General features: G+C 40.3%; 1 protein-coding gene across 8 annotated transcripts in view; it reads left to right on the top strand.

The window, feature by feature from the left end:
* The window catches only part of DYNC1I1 (dynein cytoplasmic 1 intermediate chain 1), a 193,604-nt gene that overhangs the window by 9,289 nt on the left and 164,613 nt on the right, over positions 1–19,702 (top strand). For 3 of the 8 annotated variants that reach the window (XM_040592631.1, XM_040592626.1, XM_040592629.1), the window contains 3 exons: positions 6,832–6,949; positions 9,426–9,540; positions 12,354–12,495. In XM_040592631.1, the coding sequence (XP_040448565.1) occupies positions 6,842–6,949; positions 9,426–9,540; positions 12,354–12,495 (365 nt within the window). In that variant the 5' untranslated portion in view covers positions 6,832–6,841. The remainder of the gene's footprint in view (positions 1–6,831; positions 6,950–9,425; positions 9,541–12,353; positions 12,496–19,702) is intronic. The other 5 variants (XM_040592634.1, XM_040592632.1, XM_040592633.1 and 2 more) reach the window with 3 other exon arrangements.

Genomic DNA, 19,702 nt, shown 5'->3' with positions numbered 1-19,702 from the left:
ACCTAGAAATCTCGTATTCTACAAGATCAAAATGTTGTCAGGCATGCAATTGGTTGTTTTGTTTAAAACATCCACTCGCAACTGGGGCACGATTTCTCAGTCAGGTCTTGAGGGAATACAAATCGGTATTGGTTGCGTCGTTAAGGATCATCTCCCAGCACCACATCTGCGATCATTGTAACTGTGCTCATTAATGCTTGTCGAGGGAAAGTCCAAGACACTTGAAAAGACCTATTTAAAGCCTTATTTTCTTTGAGGTGATACGTGCAGCCAGTTCTGTGGAACTCAATATAAAGGGAGCATAGTTGGTGTGAGATGTGCAGCAGCTTTTCTAGTGACCTATTAGTATGTAGTACTTAGAGTCATTTTAATCCTAGATGCAATGTCATGTGTTTCTCACTTATCTCCAGTGAGTTGTTGCCAGCAGCTTGTTCTCTTCACCCCTGATGGCTCTTCCATGGAACTATGCTTGTTGGAATTGAAAAGATCGTGGTCAATGTAAGAGGCTAAGGGGACACGAGAGAATGGGATGGTGAGAAGGTGATGCTTCATTGACACTGCCTGGTGCCGGAAGAATGGGCAGGAGCAGAGCTTTGCTCATACGCTGCTTTGTGGGGGCCCTATAATTCTGCTGTAGCCGAGTTCATTTTGTAAAAGGGTCATTATGAAAGAAAAAGTGAAAAGATTAAATGGTAATAGTTTGTAAGGGATGTACAACTGAGTAGTTGTGGGTATGTATCTTACACCCTGTCAGCCTCAAAATAAATAGGCTAGAGATGCACTGACCTGTTGCATAGCAACCAGGAGGAAGCACAGAACCAAATCTCTGAACGATGTGATTTGTAAACCTTTACAGAACAAAGTACAAGACCTTTGCCCATCTGCTAGAAGTGTTCAGAGACTGAAGGATAAAAATGGTACATTCCCTGAAATCTGACTTAACAACCATTTTTATTTATAGATAAATACGCAGATGCAGTGTAAAAAATCTGACTGTTTTGCCTCAAGGTTATGTAGAAAAAAATACTTAGTCTCTCCAATTTTATTTAGTGTTTCCCTGGATTCATCACACAGGAGATTCCTTAAAATATTGCAGATCCTAAGTTTTTGCATCTGCAAATATTTGCCCATTGTTGCAATCTTGTAAACATTGATAAGCCAATTTAGCAAAAGTATTTACAATATTCAACCGAAGTAAAGTACAAATTCTGATGCATGATGGAAAGAAGTACTCATGTTTACTTAAAAATTGCTGTCAAGGAGATGATTCTAGCCCTTCTTGCCCATTTGAAGTGTGTTTCAAACATTATTTTCAAATTAATACCATGAATTAGAATGCATTTATGCTAGGGTAACAGCTCCCTCTGCTTTCTTGCAGACCAAAGATATTTATCTGCTTTGTACAATTTCATACTTTGCATGGACACTTTACACTTGTAAAAGTCATAGGTATATCCCATGGGAATTTTTTCCGTTGTAAGAATGCATATTACTAGCTGTAGGAAGTGGGTTAGTTTGTACAACATAGAGACAAATATGGTACATAATAGAAATAAATTGGTTTTTTTCCAGTATAAAACTCCATATGTAATAGTTTCAATAGTAATAGTACTCTCACTCTGTAAGCCTATTCTTTAAAACAAAAAATCACTGAGTAATGTATTTTATTGTGTAGCATCATTTGCCTTTCAAACTAAAGATGTTTTGCAAGTTTGGACTCAAGAGTAACTGGCTTTTTATGAAGGCATATGAATAATACATGTACAGCATCTACAAGTATTAGATGCTGCCTATTTATTTTAGAAAAGTGTATTAATGAATCAATTTTTTCTAATTAGTTATATAAGATGACTAATGCCATATGTAACAGTATTTAATGAACCCCTTTGGTGATTGCAATGGGGATAATAGAAAGTACAACATAGGAAGTCACAAAACAGGAAAGACTTTGAGGCTTATGAAGTGATGAATACAGTTCTACTCCAGTGCAGCCTACTGAATGAACAGCAGGCAAAAATCCCTCAAACAGCAAAAAGCAATATAATTTGTAGGTTTTTTTTATCTCCTACCAGATTTGGAAACTCAGATTTTCTTTTAGGTGGGCTCAGTGATAACATACAGGCAAGATGCTATTCAAGCTTAAAGAGGAGAGAGAGATCTTATTTTCTTTTTCTACTTATAAAAATATGCCCTGTTACAATTTTATTTGTCTTTGGTTTTGGTTTATTCATTATACATTGGGCACTCTGTGCTTTTTTCCTACAGTCCAAGAGACATACATGTGTTGTCACTCTTTGCACCTCTAACTCTGTGGTTTTATTACCCTGGCAAGTATCAATTTATTAGTTCTGCAGCTGTAATAAACCTTTTTAGGTGCCTGTGACTATTTCTGCTGTTAAATGCTCATATAAATGGTTTGAAAAAATACCTGCTCAAATATTGCGATACTGATCATTGATAAAGACCTTATAGCTTATTATAAAACTGTAGTAAGTCTAACTGGCTTGTACCTACAAAAGTACTTGCATGGCTTTAAAACCATTTGAGGGTAAAATGCTGTTTGCATCTCCCATGCTTTTGTGCACTTTTTGTGCTGCCATTAATGAAATGGTTGTGGGATGTTGCTGCCGGTGTGATAAGCTTAGGGGATTAGTTCCGTGTAAGTTCTGTACGGCAGAGAAGTTTGTGCAAACACCATTATTATTTTAAGATTAATGTAAATGGGCTTTCAGAGGTCTTGTTTCATACACTGACAAGCTAAAAGGAACTGCTGGGAGCAGATTAAGGGCAGGATTCTTCTCACCCAGTCCGAGACATTTACAGTGGAGATTTCTAGAACTTAACTGATGACCCAGGGCACTTCAGCATCATTGGAGAGGAAGAGGTGGCTTTGGGGCAAACTTAATTTTAACTGCTTTTAGTTGTCTGCTTTAAGAAAAGTGGAATCACATCCTAGGATACCCAGACTCATTTGATTTTACCTGCATCGACGGTAAGGATAGCTTTGTATCTACATTGTGGGCATGCAGACCGAGTGAGACAGGCCCAGTAGGTGGTGAAGCCCCAGCATGCAGTCCCTCAGAAGCCTTGCTGCTGCGTTTGCATGTGCCCAGGTGGCTGCATCCTGGTGGGTCTGGTGTGCAACCTTTGATGTGCAAGTGGAATGGGCTGTATTTCCAAGCCTAAGAAGAGACTCTGAGGCATATTTAATTGCGTATGGGGAAGCCTGACATCGTGAAGTCGAACAGGCCATTTCATTAAAAGTCTTGCCAAGAGGAGCAGGCTCCTTTCTCCAGTAGGTCAAAGAAAGGAGAATTTCCTCAGAGTATTAGTAGTGCAGGCAAGTGCTCTCTGTGCAAGGTGGTTCACATCCATGTATCCTGCTACATCTCAAGAACTTGTGCTAGCACATGAGTGGTAAGCTCTTCTGGAGTGGGAGGTCTCTCTCCTTTTAAAACTGTGTCACTTGACAGTAAAACTGGGCCAAGCAAAATAAAAATTGATCTAAGATTATGCAGCCTTGAAGAGGGGAGCCATACACTGCTGCCCTGCTATGAGAACTACTTCTACATTTAATGCAGTGTTCAGTGTGTTTGTTCCTATGTGTTCCTCTCCTAGATAGATGATTTAATTGTTTCGCTACGAAATGTGCTCCTTACCATTTCCCTCTGACCACTGCCTTCTCCCAGGGTGGAGAAGATTAGGTTGCACATAAGCCTCAGGCTGTTATCTGCACCACAGTGGATGTTAGAAGTAAATCTTTTTTACTGTTTACCTTTATCTCTCTTGGTGTGGCGTGCCCTTTGGCACTCAGAATAGCAATTTTTAGAAACGTGTTCCTAGTAATGAGTACAGAGTGTTAACTCCATGGTTAATGCCAAGCAGAGTGACGAGTACGCTCACCTCCTTGCTCACTCTTGAGCTGCTGACATCTGAGAAAGGTGGTTACACACCTTTGGTGTTCAATTTGTGCTAAAACTGTAAATAGCCAGTTTGAAAGTTGGAAAGCTGTTTGGGGGGCTAAGGCATGACTATAATATATGCAGGATGAAATAACTTGAGATTAATTTCTTTCTGCAACAGCTCTGGCAACATTCTTTGAAGGAAATTTAATCATCATCTTTGTTGTATATAAGATCTGTTTTGTTAAAAATAGGGCAAAGTTATAATAGGATTTGATTACCCTGACTAGGGCATTGTAAAGAAGGGGCCAGGCGCTAAACCGTTGGTGCTCAAATCGGGGAAAGCTAATTAGCTTCCCTGACATGAAGGGAACGAATTTTTAGAAAGCCGTTCATTGATATCCGACGAACAGCTTGAAAGGGATGCCAAACCCTCAGGGCTTCTGTCGTGAGCCTTAAAACACATTTGCATATTTTTTGCCCAGAAACAGGAGCTCGTTCGCTGTTGCCAAACTGCAGAACTAAAAGGATGCAAAACCTCTATCTAGTCTGGAGGGCTCTGAGGGGGAACTTCACAATGAGAATTCAAATGTGTGCAACAGATTAGGAAAATGACTTCAAATGGGATTTCAGCCATATCTGAGAGAGACTCACAAATCCTGAGCAGATTGGTAGGCAAAATACTACCTGCACTGCCATTAGAAAGCTTGTTTTCTTCTCCGGGCATTTCTCATGTACAAAATAGCTCACTGACGTCAACTGATCACACAGATTAATGTTGTTTAAGGTGCTAGTGTTTAGTCTGCTTGGTATCAAATGCAATTTTTCTGCCAGTTTTGATTTCTCTTTCTCAAATTGAAAATGTTATCATCATGAACAGGACCAGAGTGATGGAGGAATAAAGAAATGATGGTCCTTCGCATACAGCCAGAGCACCCAGTTTGTCAGCAGTTTAATGTCCTTCCCAGCCATACCATTTACTGTGGGTTATGGGTTGAACTGGGAGTTCCCAGGCCCTGGAAGGACTGCAACGTACCTTGCCAGGACAGGCAGCTCTGCTGAAGTGCAGAGTCTGTGACGGTGTGAGCTGGACTGGTTTAACTCCTGCTGGTGGGCCTGAGCTGGACATTTGACTGGGAAATGTTAGCATCCATGGTATGGTGCACACACAGATACAGCTACACTGGCTCCTCTGGCATCCCTCACGCTGCTTTTATGCCTGCCATTTTCACTGATCTGTTTCCTCTTCTGATTCTGAATATTGTTCTTTTATTTAATTAAAGTGCTTGTGAAGACAACAAAGCATTTAGGGCCAAGATTGCATTTAATGTGCAGGTGATGTTTGGTTGACAATATGCTCGATATCGTAGGCTAATTATGCTTTTATCATTTTTAAGAGGAAGCCGATGATCGCAGAGGAATTAATGATGGGTGAAACTGCCATATAATTTTTAGCATATAAATTTACTCTCTGGTCATCCACCCACCCAGGCAGTGTTGTGGGTGGAGTTCTTATTATATTAATGGAGAGCTGCCATTTAGATTTCCCCTGCATCAAGCAAACAATAAACTTCCATTGCGTATACATGGCAGTGCCATTGATCTGATCGATTTTGGGTTGCAGTGGTGGAAGTTGTCAGTGATGTGTGAATAAATAGAAAAGGGACAGTTAATTCTTTCCATGAATATCTATATTAGTCAGGACTGTCTGAAATAAAGTGCTAATAATAAAATCAGTATTGATACAGTTAGATGACAGCTCATAATGATTGTGGTGTTACAAAATAAATAAATTATCTGTGACTTAATTTATGGATTTGGGCAACACCGGCAGGGTTTTAAAACTGTGGGAAAAGTTTGGTATCCTATGTTCTTGAGAGATCTGGCTCTATTTCTGTATGGTGTGACTTTGCATCTCTTTACCCTTCATTTTCAAGACTCGTGTAACAGCAGCATAGGTTGAAAGTGAGATTTAAAGTGCCAGCAGTGTACATGGCTTCCTATCACCGTCCTCCAGAGAACTGTCTTTAAGACTAAGTGGTGAAGGAGGTCTTTCAGTAGCTGAGAAGAAATGCTTTTGCCAAGTTTGTGTGATTGGAGTCAAACCAGGAATATTAGACATGTCTCCTGCCTCTTGGAAAGGTGATCTGAGCACGAGACTGTTGGCAGGGCAATGTGCTGCTTTGTTAAAGAGGAGCTCAGCTTTGCTGGGTTGCCTGGTTGTGTGTACGGCTTTTGGGGGGAATGGCCCACCTTTCCCTGCAAAAGGTGGAGGAGATTCTCATGCAGGATAGCCTGTAGCTTGGTGAGAGTTCTCCCTGGAGGGGTGAATGTGTGAAGGACATTGAGACTGAGCTGGGGCTCTGCATGGGGCTATACCAGTACGACAGTGGGGACCCTGGGATGGCAGCCATTCAAGGCACCTGCCAAAGTAAAAGCTATCATATTTCCAATTTTTGGGAGTAAAATTATTACTTGTCTAAGACGGATGGGGCTGTTTGGGACAGATTTTGTTCTCATACTTAAAATTGAAATACATTCGTGGATCTGGGACTCAGTCCGGCAGAGCTGCCGAAGCTGCCGAAAATGAAAAGGACGTTAGTTTCAGTGTGTAAAACCATGAAAGCATTATTTTGAACAGCAGGCTAAAATGTGTTTGCTTCGTGAAGGTAGTTTTCTAAGGAAGGTCCTTTGAAAATATATTCCATATTCAGTGATTTTTCTGGTCTAATTTCAAGAAATAAAAATTGTGAAACAAACGTCCTGCTTTCTACAATGTCAGTATAATCCAAGGGCCAGCATTTATATAGAAATATATTTGTAGAAATATTAGAAGCACTGTTTTTGATATAATTCAGTATCTTTTTTCAGTAAATAGGGAAAACATTTAATTCTGGTTTCAACTTGGTTTCCATAAATTTTTTTCCAGCAGAGTCAAGATGTCAGACAAAAGTGATTTAAAAGCAGAACTTGAGCGCAAAAAGCAGCGTTTGGCTCAGATAAGAGAAGAAAAGAAACGGAAGGAGGAAGAAAGGAAGAAGAAAGAGGTAAATATGCAAAAATGCCTTTTAGATAGCTCATACTTGCAGAAAGGGCTTGCTGAGGTTTTGACATCTCAGTATTGTATACCCCTAGGTATCTGTCATGTGGAATGAGATTCTCAAACTCACATCAATCTGACCTTAAAATCAAAATGCTTATTTTTAGTCGAGAAAGTTGGGGTGAAGGAATTGCTTTTCAAACCAACGCACTGTCAGATGACAACAGTTTAGACAACATGATGTGTATGTGTGTGTAGAAAGAAAAATTGGTTTGCCACAATGCTTTTTCCTGGGCTCTCCTTCAATGGAAAGGGAGTGGAGAGTGGGGGAAAGACAGAAAGAGGGCTCACATTTTTTTCAAGCCATTACAATCTAAATATGTATTTTTGTACTCCGAAGACTAGTTTGATTACTAGCTAAGGTAACAGATTTACAATTATTATTCTCCAGTAAAGTAAAACATAATTGCAATTGCATTTTCATCTGCTGGCATGGGTGCATCTTTCAGTTCTGTTAAAATTTGATTGACATATTAGTTTATTTGTCCTTGACAATATGCATTAGGTTTTTCATTAAGGGGTTTGTACTTCATTTTATTCAGTCACTTAGCGGAATAGAGGTGAGAATTGACAGGGAGTGGATATTCATTTTCATGCAAAGTCAGAGAAGCATTAAGTGATTATGTTTCCTTTCCTTCAAATGTCAACACTTACTATAGTTTAAAGCACCTGTTATCCTTTACTAATAACTGGTTTCCTTTTAAACTGACACTTTAATATTGTACATGAATTTCATGGAATTACTGTGGAAATGTGATGTGATCCAAGAAATCAGCATTCCAATGTTCTCTGTTTTAATCTTGTTTCATTTGAGCCATTTTTGTGCAATTACCAGCATGCACTACCCACCCCCACACACCCCACCCCCCCAAGTGAGGCTCCTGGAGTCACTAGGGGAGTCCTCTGTAAGCAGAACTTTAAATGTTGACATTTTCAGTGTTCATTACTAGCCTGTTAATGAATTAGAGGGAAGGGAGCCAAGCTAATGACTTGAGGAAGCTATTAAGTCCTTTCCTTTGTCCCCTGGCTCTGATTTTATGCCTCGTGGAGATCTTGTGGTGTTTGGAACTTTCCATTGGCCCTGATAACCAGATCCAGCTCGGGACACCCAGCTCTGCAGATTATGCTGCGGTGCCTAACTGTGGTGCCGTAAATGGGGAGCACTGGGATGCCCGATGGCCTCCGGGAGTGAGATCTAACATTCACGTAGGTGCTTAGCCACGCACACTGGTGTAAAGAGTTGTCTACAACCCTACGTACTGTGAGATACTTCAGGCTAGCTCATGAGAAGAGCTGAGCACAGGGATATGCCTGAACTTTGGCTGTAAAAGCAATGTTCTTCTGCATCCTGCCTGGGTCCAAACTGGCGAACATGGAGATACTTCCGAACTTCAAGGTTTTATGTTGTGCCAGCACCAACATCAACACCAGGCTGAGGTGCTGTGGCAGTCTTCTTTGATGCACTGTCTGGTTTCAGCAGAAGGGGAAACCTCTCTGTGTGAAGGCTAGATAGGGTCAGCTGATTTAGTTTCAGCCTTAGGTCCAAAATATAGAGGTAGATGGCTCCAGACATTCTCTATAAGAACTGTGCTGGCATTGCTGTGTTTAAGACATGACAAAATGATAGACATGACCGCTTGCATTTTGTTTTACTTGCATTACTGATTACTGCAATGGACTACAAAGTGGGACATGGGTTCAGTTCCCTCATCTGCTTGGGAGAAGGGCTGCAAGCTGTTTTTTTTCAGTGGAGTGCTCTAACCACTAGGCTGGGGTATTGATGTTTTCCTTTCACCCTACTAAACTGGGAAATGACGAGCCAAATATAAGGGATTTGGGATAATGCAGATGTTGATGCTCCTCCTCTTTCTAGGTCTCAGTAGACCAGAGGAGGAGGAGGAGGCTGATGTGTAGAAGCTCCAAGGAGCTATAGATACCTAAGCAAAGAAGGAACAGTCTTGTGGACCATTAGTTTTGGCTGTTGGTGCCCAGTGCTGCCAAAATCCTAGACACATTAGTCCTTTCCTTTGTTCCTGTTAGATGTTGAAGTTTACAAGAAAGGATTTTTATTGCCAACAAGTGCTTGGGACGAAATGTATAGGTCCTTAAGCCACATCACTGAAGTCCAATGGAGTTTCATTCATTGATCCTGGAGGAAGTAGGAAGGGACCGTTTTTATTCAGGGTAATGTTACCTATTATTTTATGGATAGCTTTTGAATTAGCTAAATAAGTTGCATCTGATGAGAGGCAGAAGATATCCATCAGTGTGCTGTAAGACCTCTTTGCAAAGTTCAGTTTTCCCATGTATCTAAGTAAATTTCAAAGTGTACCTAAGCAGTGGTGCATATAAATACTTTCCATACATGTAATTGCTAGAGCTGATTATATGTGGGTGAAACTTCTCTGTTTGTTTTAAATCAGGCTGATCTACAGCAAAAAAAGGAGCCAGCTCAGGAAGATTCTGACCTAGACCGCAAAAGAAGAGAGACAGAAGCTTTGTTACAGAGCATTGGTATATCCCCAGAACCACCTCTAGGTATTTAAGAGAAGCACACTGTAAAGCATTCAGCTCTGCCACAATTAATGTGTTCTTTCTACTAAAGCATGCTTGGCTTTTTTGATTTTTGGCTGTATTAGTGAAGTGAACTCTTCTGTTTGAATGCCTGCCATACCATTCACATATACCAGCTCATGGCATTTTGAGTACCCGTCATTGCCAAAAACATCTGTTTCATTTCTCCAGGAAATTCTTGTGAACATAATGCAGGTTGGGTTTGCATAGCAGCAGTGATTTCTTTTCTGATGGACTGTTTTATCTTTTCTCACATCTCTCTGATGACCCACAAAATATTATTACAAATGCTGTACTTCATTAGCCCCAAGTTTTGTTTCAAAAATTCAGATTAAGCATTTGCTAAGGAAAGAGGAGTGAGGAGTGGGTTCTCCTATTGATTTTCTTTTAAAATCAAGCAAAACTGGAGAGGGAAAATAAAAAGACAAATCACAATTAGCAAAAAGCTTATCATCGGATCATTATTTTAGATTTTAGCTCTGGTTTCATGAGCTCAGCCTCTGTTTTGGTTTTGATGTTTCAGTTCTAGAATCTGAAGTCCTCGATTTAAAAATACATGTGGCAAAGTTTATGGTATCTGAATATTGGTTACCTTGCTTAAGTTCTGTCTCACTTATTGGGTGGCCCTAAAATTTCCTTTCCTTCCTTTCCTTCCTTTCCTTCCTTTCCTTCCTTTCCTTCCTTTCCTTCCTTTCCTTCCTCTCCTTCCTCTCCTTCCTCTCCTTCCTCTCCTTCCTCTCCTTCCTCTCCTTCCTCTCCTTCCTCTCCTTCCTCTCCTTCCTCTCCTTCCTCTCCTTCCTCTCCTTCCTCTCCTTCCTCTCCTTCCTCTCCTTCCTCTCCTTCCTCTCCTTCCTCTCCTTCCTCTCCTTCCTCTCCTTCCTTTCCTCTCACTGTTGTAGCTGAAATATTGGCCCCTCTGGAGATATCAAGCCCTGTCATTGAATTCATTGGGGCTGAATCTAAATTTTACCCCTAGATATTCTTGCTCTGTGATATTTAGGGAAAACTCCGAATTTGACAAAATGCTGAAACGCTGATTTAGGAAAGCACCCTATACACATGCTTGGGTGCATATGCAAGTAGATTGCGCCATTCTGAATTGGGATTTCAATTCATAACTTGCATCAAGCAACATTTATTAAGAAAACTTAACTATTTTTATAAGTTATGATATAGTGACTGAAGCTTTTAAATACAACTTCAGAAGAACTGTCTGAAAAGTAGCAGTTAGGTTATTTTTATTTATCATAAAATATGCTTTGTAAATTGTATTGTGGTATTATAAAATCACATACATTTTTAATGTTCTAGCATTTTAAATACTAATTTTTAATCTAAAAATGAGGATATATTTCCTTATTATATTAGCTAAACATGTATATTCATGTAGCAAATTATCATATCTTAGCTATTTTGTATTTGATACTGTCAAAATAACGTGAAAATATTTACATATAAGATGATTCATTTTGGCTAAACAATGGTATTTCGTCCTCTCTCATTCCCCATATATACACTCACAATTAATATACAAAGGAGGGTTTAATTCTGCCTTCACATACATGATACCCAGATCCCACTGTGAGTGTGGAATACATAAACAACTGTGACATACCTGTAACCTGCCAAAGGGCTGTCACGAAGATGAATTCACTTTTCATGCTGCAGTCATTTCTGTGATGGTCTGTAGAGACAATCTGCGTGAAATGTTTGACCACATGGAAAATCCAAATCTCTTGACAGGTCTGTCATTATACATTATGGAGCATAACAAAATAGTTTAAAGTTTTATTCTGTTAAATCTACAAAAGGAAATGCACATGATTTAAACCAAATGGGAAACTTCACTCTTGCATTAAAACCCCTTTTTGTGTTTTATTCAATGTGGCTGCTTTGAAGAATATTTGCATTAAATCTTCACTGGAGCCATCTCTGCATTTTAAATGTTTTTGAGAAACCATTTTAAAAGAAATCAGGATATTTTTCCTTTTTTATTTATTATTTTCCTTGCTGAAGAGCTTTAACTCGGGCTGACCTTGAGCTATGAACTTCCTTTCCTGTTTCAGGAAAAAAAACTGCCTTTGCATGAAATATGCTTCAAAAGCCCTGGCAAGCCAAAAAGAAAATCATTTCTAGAGCTTGGGCAAATGGTATCATAAACCAAGGGAAACTTCGCCTTGCATGTTGAAATCATGTCCCACCCAAAATGGAAATTTTATATGACCTAAATTACTTAAGAAAACATGGTCACTAAGCAAACTAATGTGTATTCTCACCATCTTTGGGAAATGATTTTAACTTAGCTGGATTTTCTTATTTAGCTTTTATTTTTGATGTCATTTCCACACTGCAGCCTTAGACCATATCTAGTGGACACTGGCTTTTGATTTAAATTCAGAATTTTAAAAGTATGCTTGTTCTATTGCCTACATGAATTTACCAGAAGAGTTCACTTAGTTTTTGATGAGGTGAGCCCCAGATACTTCTTCATACCTTTAAAATCTTCTGCAAGTCAACTTGAAACTATACTGAAGAAAACACATCTATTTTATTTCCACAGATGTATCCTTTAGCTTTAGATTCCCATTGGGCTTTCAGTCCTGTCTAAGTTCATGTCAGTTTTAACACTTCCAAAAGACTTAAAATTCACTTGACTCTCTTCCTTTTCTTTTTCTGTCCTTCCTTATTTGCTTTCACCATTTCAAACTCTCCTACTCATTCATCCACTATCATTTTGGTCCATTGGTTTTGATTTGTCTGACACTGCTCTTCATCAGTGCAGTCGCTGCATGTGTTAACATGGGATACCTGTTATTTTCATTATTTAGTCCCAACCCCTATGTCTCCCTCTTCGAAATCAGTGAGCACACCCAGTGATGCAGGCAGCCAGGACTCAGGAGATCTGGGACCCATAGGAAGGTAAGACACAGAGTCAATAGTGTTGAATAAATGTTGGGTTTTTTTCCACTTTGCTCTAACTTCTACATTTTTACCTTTGCTTCTGTAAATGAGAACGTGCTGTTATCTAATGTGGACTTTTGTTCCTGCATTTTCCACTATGCGTTACCATCCAGTAAGACTGGTCTCAGATGTGAGATAAATAAAGGTATGCAGCAAGCAGATCTTAAGCTATGAGCCCCTAACCTCATATTGGAAGCAAGAGCTGAATTTACACTTCTAAAATGGTCCACTGAAAGCTGTCATTCTGTGTGGAAATACACTAAAAACGGGGGGAAGTGCCCAGTGGTAGAAGCTTTTACTCATGTGAGTTATTTTTTCTCACCTGACTAGTCCCCTTTGAAGTCCTCCCAGGTGTAATGCCAGGCTGCTTCAGGTTCTTGCATGGCTGCTCATCGCAGTGCAGGGAAGAGCTTGTACCAAAACAGGCTGAAACACCCTGGGACCCACTGGCAATTCCACATTGGAAACTGGATATCGGAGAGTTTCATGCAGAATGGGAGGGCAGCAGCTCTTTTCCTGTTGGAAAGGGGTGGTGGGGCGTGTGTAAGGGGTGGGCACAAGAACAATCTTCTTATCTTTTTTTGTACGGCTGAAATAGGAAATGAAGTGGCAAACACAATTCCTACTCTGGAGTAGAAAAGAAAGGAGGAGGATGCTGGTAAAGGAGCATATTTTCAAGAGGTGAAGCAACTATACTGTATATTTTGAGAAATGTAAAACACGGGTCTTAATGGCTCTTTTTGTATCACACTAATACAACATAAAGCTGAGCTGCCAACTCACCCAAATCTGTGAGCCAAGACTCTGCTAATGGCTTGAAAACACAGCGACTGCTCTTTGCAGTTAGCAGTGCTCAGGAGCAGACACTATATCTCTACAGACATAAACAGTAATGTGACAGAGCTTTGGGTCACCAGATTTCATACCACACCATCCTTCTGCTTAGAAAAATCACACTTCTGTAAGCTGAAAGCGTGTTGTGTCCCTCTTCAGCCGGGTGCAGACACTGTCTGTTGTGATAGGTTGCACAGCTGCTGCTGAAATCTCCTCATCCCTTCTCCCAGGTCTGCCCTCGTGACAAAATGGAGATTGTCAAGCAGAAAAGCCTTAGTCTGTAAGACAGCAGTTCAAAACACAGAAAATAGTGTAATGGTACATTCATAAATAAATGCAGTAAACTTCAGCAAATCGAAGTATTGTATAAAAAAAAAAATAAAATGAATTATAGACTGCTGTTCAGGATAAAGTTTTTTTCTGCAGTCCTACATGAAGCTATGACAATGCTGGCTGGAGACTTCTGAATTCCTGGCTTTCTTCTAAACCTTAATGGTGGAACTTTTTTACTGTTAAGGTAGTGAAAAGCCCTTGGAAGAATTTATTTGCTGTGACCTATGCTAGCACTTCGGCTCCTTGTCAGCAACAAGCAATGAAAGCACACGATCACATGTCCTTACAGAGGAGAATGGAGTTTGTTGTCTTCAAAGCTCACGACGTACTGCAGTGTGGGGTTTCGTTTTGGATCTATTTGCTGGCTTTTTGTGGCCATGCCACGAATTCAGTGGGAATCCCAAGACCTTGTTTGTAGTCCACCAGTTTGCTTGCCATCCTCTCTGGTATTGAAAGGGCTGTGTTGCGTGCCCGGAAGGTCACTTGCAGATGTTTGCCTGGAATGACTGGTTTGCTGTAATGGAAGTTCAATAGTGTCTGATCCAGGCCCTGGGGAATCTCTGTAACCTGTGGATAGTATTGGGTGGCAATTTGTTAAATTAGTTTATCTCAGGGTGTAGTGTGTGTTTGTGTGAACCAGCGCACTCAAGCTTGAATGTGTGATGATAGAGCAGTCGAACTTGGAGAGATGTTGGTAGACCTGTCATCACGGTGACTAAACAAGATGAAACCACCTCAGCTGTCTGCAGTCTAAGAGATGCCTAGACATATTTCTGACTTATTTTGACTTGCATATATGAATGCCTGTTTATCTGTATAAGCAAGGTTATTCTAGTTCATTTTAATGTATCCTTCCATTTTGCTTTCTATGATAGAACACTTTTGCTGAATCCCCTGTCATGCCATTGTGCTTGTAAGATCTTCCCCTTTTCCTCATTCTGCTACAAATTTGCTGTACAACACTAGACTGTACACAGGTGTAAGAAGAGAGCAGATTAGTTCCCAAGTTGCTAATGCCCCAGTCTCAGAGATCACAGCTTGTCTGTTGTTGCTGCTAACACTGCTGCAGAAATAATGAGCTCGCCCAAGCTGGCAGAAATCCTGCCAATTGCCAAAAAATCAATTATTGAAGTGTTCTCCAGAGGAAGGTCAGGATATTTTTAAAAAAGCAAAAAGCTGTGAAGTCATAGGTTTTGGTTCACCATAGGAGAGAGGTCCTGCTGAAAGCTTTGGAGAAAGCAAGAGATCTTTGTACATTTCCATTTGAAGCAGCAGTTTCTGGTGCAGAACTAGATTGGATCCATACTTCTGTGAGGTGCTGGCACTTCTTGTCGTTGTCAGACTTTATCTATTGGTCCCAATATCACCAAGTGTATCTGAGGTATGTTTTGATCGGGAAGCACTTGTGAGTTGTTCCAGAAAAGTGAATGTAGTTTAGCCAGAAATCCAGGTTTCTGACAACCAGTTTTCAGGAAGGACAATTGATACATTGCAGTGTTTGAACAATGTTAGGAAGTTGTTATCCTGGAATAACAGACCTCATTAATCTTTGCAAGATGAAAACTAACTGGTAACTTGCTCACCCAGTGTGATAGTTATATGGGGAGCAAAAGGGCTCCAGCAGGCAATGTGTAAGAGCAGCGAAGTGTTTGGCATTGAAGCCGGACAAATATAAAATCAGAAAAACTTTGTAAAATTTAACGCTGAGACAAATTAATCACTGAAGCGATTTACCTAAAGACTCTACTGGATCTTCTATCACTGGAAATTGCTTATTCAGGATAATGTGCCTGCCCAACAGGCAGATAATAGGTCAAACAATAATTCTTTCAGAAAGTCATACAGCTTTATTGTTGCACAGGAAGAAAAGCTGCATGGTCACAATGGTCCCTTCTGCCATACGATTGATCTATAGACTAGTAGTGCTGCTATCCCACAGGACCATTGTCCATTATCTTCAGCACAATAGCTAGAGCTATGCTGTCTTTTTCCAGATGCCATTAAGCTCATTAGGAGAAGGAGCAGACTGTGTAATAACACCAAATTATGGAACCATTTCTGCCCTGTGCAGTGCAGATTTCTATGGGGTTTTTGCTGCTTGATCTTTAGTACCGCACTGCTATTTGTCATAGCCTTTTCACTAGGGATAACACTAAGTTTCAGGAGCATTCCAGCTTCCCCCTGAGCCATGACAGCAACTATAAGAATGCACAGCTGTTAGATGAGTAACAGAAATTGCTGTCAGTTTTCTTTGAATGCTTTCAGTTGGATAGGTGGACAGGAGAACCAAGGTGGTTTCTTTGGTGGTCTTGGAGGTCAATTCTGGGTAGGCCAGAGGCATGTTGTACTTTGATCCTGGAAGATTTTACCATAACTGTGGGCTTAATAGGTTCGTTTATGCTGCTGTTAGTTTGGCTGGTCTGAACAATTCATTAGAGCCCTGTTGTTGCATGGTGAGAAACTTGTGTATCTTCACATTGCTTTGCATGTCCTGCTTCACTTTTCTGATGGCTGTGTTGCTTGTGCTACACAGGCAGGACAGGAAAATTACATCACAGCCTGAGCAGGTACCTGTCTCTCGATAGCTAGGTTATTAGGTCACAGGGCTTTCTGTTACGATTGTTCAGACAGGACTTGTTTTCCACAAGACAGTGTTGCAGGATCCCATGAAGATTCTCCTTGGAACGGAGTATGCTTGGCTCTTTCAGGATAAGCATTTTCTTTTGTTTAGTATTTTGTAAGCATTTTGTTGATACCCAGTGTCCTATTTCTGACGGTCAGCTTATACAGACACGCACAACTGAAATGTAGATTTCAGCTAACTAGGTTTGAGTAAATGTTGTGAAGAAAGGGGCTAAGGTAAAGGTATTTGCTAAGACCTCCTGCGCTGTAGCATGGTGTGAAACACAAATTTGAGTCTTTGGGGCTATTAATATGAAGCTTCTTCATAATAACTATATGCATTTCAGCCTTCCCTAGCAGATACCCTGAACTTTTGCTACCTTAGTTTGCCAGAGAGGATGCTAGCTATTATGGTACAACTGTCATGAAACAGTGCCCACGGAGAAGCATATTTTACTACTCAACATGCCTTAGACTTTCATAAATCTCACCTTCTCAGCACTCACAGCCATGCACTGCACGATTGTGTCATCTGTGGGAGTACAAAAAGACAAACCCTGCAGAGTGCTTCAGAACCAGGCAGTGTAACACCGGGTCGTGTGGGCTGAGGAAAAAAGTGCTGGAAAAGAGAGCTTTTCCATTAGAGCACTGGAAAAGCCCCAGTACCCTGTCACAGGCAGAGCCAGTGCACTAGGGTCAGCCTGTGCTTTGCATGCCAGCTCAGCATAAGATAGCAGTAATCTGTCTGTGCTGGAAGGATGCGCTCCTTCCAGCTGAGTAGCTGAGTAGCTTTCATGTGCTAATACTAGCCTGCATTGGTATGTATTCTTTTATTACCCACAGGCTGCCCGTGTGTTCATCCTGGTAAATTGCACGCTTGGAGGAGTTCCATTTGTGGACCAAGGTGTGATTTTTGTGTGTGGCCCATTTTTTCCCTGTATCCTTCACTGCCCATATATATTCCCGGCTAGCTTCATTGCCCTACAGTGGTAGGTCACACAGTAGCATCCCATTTATTGTTGAGCTGGGTTGTGTGTGTGTGCGTGTGCGTGCGGTGAAGTCCCATGCATGCAGCACTTCCCTCTGTGCATTTTGGAACAAGAGAATCCCATTAGGCTGCATATAAGGTTTCCCACCTTCCATCTGCTCAGTAAAGTGCATCAGGCTCAGCTGTTTTGGACTTGTAAAGATTAATGGTTGCCTTTCCTTCTGCAACAGCTTCATCTGTGCTCTTTTACTTTTGCTGCCCATACATTTAGATACCTGATTATTTTGTGGGCTTCCTTAAAGACAAAGGTGGTAGGAAGCATTCTTCACCTTCTGGTAGCTTCTTTCAGAAGATGGTTATTTCAATGTGGTGTTTTATCTGCTGTAAAATAATGCAGGGTGGATTATTTTGTACTATTTCTCTCACAGTCCATTGGTTTGGATGTGTTTGTCTGGCTGCAGATCCTCATTCTGCAATTGTTGTCCTTAGTTGGATTAGAGCACTACTAATACTTAGTTTAGATGGTTCTTCCCTGAATTATGTTGTCATTCCGTTCATGTCACAGTGTTTGTATTTGATGCACTGAAATTGGTTAGCTTCCTGCAGTGTATGAAGTTTACTTGCAGTAAAGCAGGGTTAGTCCTTATTTAGATGAACCTGTAAATATTTAATGAAATTTCCAGGGAGAATGAGTTTGAGCGTAGCATCAGGTAGCAAAGAAAAGAAAAAATAAAGGGAAATTGGATTTCTCAAAGAGGCTTTGTAGCAGTAATATGCCATTTTTGTAGCAGTAATATGCCACAGAAGTTAGACCACTCTGGAATCCTGATTGCCTCATCATCGCTGTGGGTTTTTTTATTTGTAGATAAAATACAGTACATGAGCAATCCTAGAAATAGAACAGCTGCCTGTAATGCTGAAGGACTTTTCTCTGAGGACAATGTCACCTTTGGCTTTGGCTGTTGATGTAATTTTTTGCCCACTATGTCAGTTCATCTTGCGGTTACTGGGACCTCTGAATGTGTTCCCTGTTGTATCCCAGAGAACATAGTAGCAGCTGTCACATTAAGTTGGGTGTCCTTACTGATAGAGTCAAGAGCATGTCTTCTTCTCTCTTATTCTATTTTGAAGTTTGCTGACAATATTAGTCTGCATTCGTGTATGTTTTCATCAGACATGATTCTGAGTTGCTTCCATCTACCATAGCCACTTTGAGCCATTTAGGTATAAAAAGAAATACACTAGGATATGTTTTCTTTTGTTCTGTTGATGTCCACCCTCAGTTTGTATTGGCCCAGTGCAGGGAGAAAGAGACATAAGTCCAGTCTTTTTTCTCTGCAGCATAATATTTACTCATTTTTGTATAGTTATTAGGTGTTCTCGTTTATAATGCAATATCTAAACACACACATATGACACATGTTAATCCTGCATTGCTTCATGTCTGACTCAAACACAAACATTTCTTGCTTCTCAGATATACAATCAGAAGGAAAGAGGTAGCTCTGGAGCACCTGAGCACCGAGTGAGTCAGAGCATGTCATTATTGTCTTTACCGTTTTACAGTTTTTTATTTAATAGTGTATCTAAATGTCACCAAAGTCTTCAGGTTCAGTGCTTTTTAGGCTTTTTTCCTGAAAAATCAGACTTGGCAACTCAGCTTTTATTTTCACTGTTTTTTAAACAGCTCCTTACCTAGTCCAGTAACATAACACATTGACAAGCTGAAGAAAGGGTATCAGAATGCCGTTCTCCCTTTTAAATGTCTGCTTTGCTGTTTAATTAGATGGATAAAGAAAGCAAAAGAGACCAGGATCCACCTTCTTCTATTTCATTTATACGGGAAGGTTGAATTGTTGTAGTAGATGTGAAACATCTCTCATAGACATTAACAAAGCCATGTTTCTGTAAGATCTGCTAAACCCACTGATAACACAACCATATCGCCTAGGGCTTAGCTGCTTTATCATTAAGTAAATGCATTTGACAGGTTCTGTGCAATGACTCTGGTTTGTCATTGCCACTCAGCTTTGCATTACCAGCATTTCATTGTGTTGCCGCATTCACAAATGATAGGGATCTTTCTTGAACTGCAACCAGCACAAGTGGGCCTGTGTTGCATTGCCTCAGGAGTAGCAGCCATAACTGTTATTAGTAGCAGATTTATTTTTTTATGGTGGGGTTTTTTTTTAAGATCAGTTTATATGTACAAAATGGCTTTTAAATGGCTGTTTTAGTGGCATATGTATTTCATAAATGGGCTGAGCCAAAGGGAAGCGCAGAACAATGTAAAGACTTTGAGGGAGCTACGGGAAAGATTGAGGGAAAATAACTACTTTATGGCGACCTTCGCTTGAATGGTGTTTTATTTAGAAAAAGATAGGTTGT

The sequence above is a fragment of the Falco naumanni genome, chromosome 4 (assembly GCF_017639655.2).
Source record: "Falco naumanni isolate bFalNau1 chromosome 4, bFalNau1.pat, whole genome shotgun sequence".
Lineage (NCBI taxonomy): Eukaryota > Metazoa > Chordata > Aves > Falconiformes > Falconidae > Falco > Falco naumanni.
The sequence above is the reverse complement of the archived record's forward strand: the minus strand, read 5'-3'. Positions and strand labels throughout refer to the sequence as shown.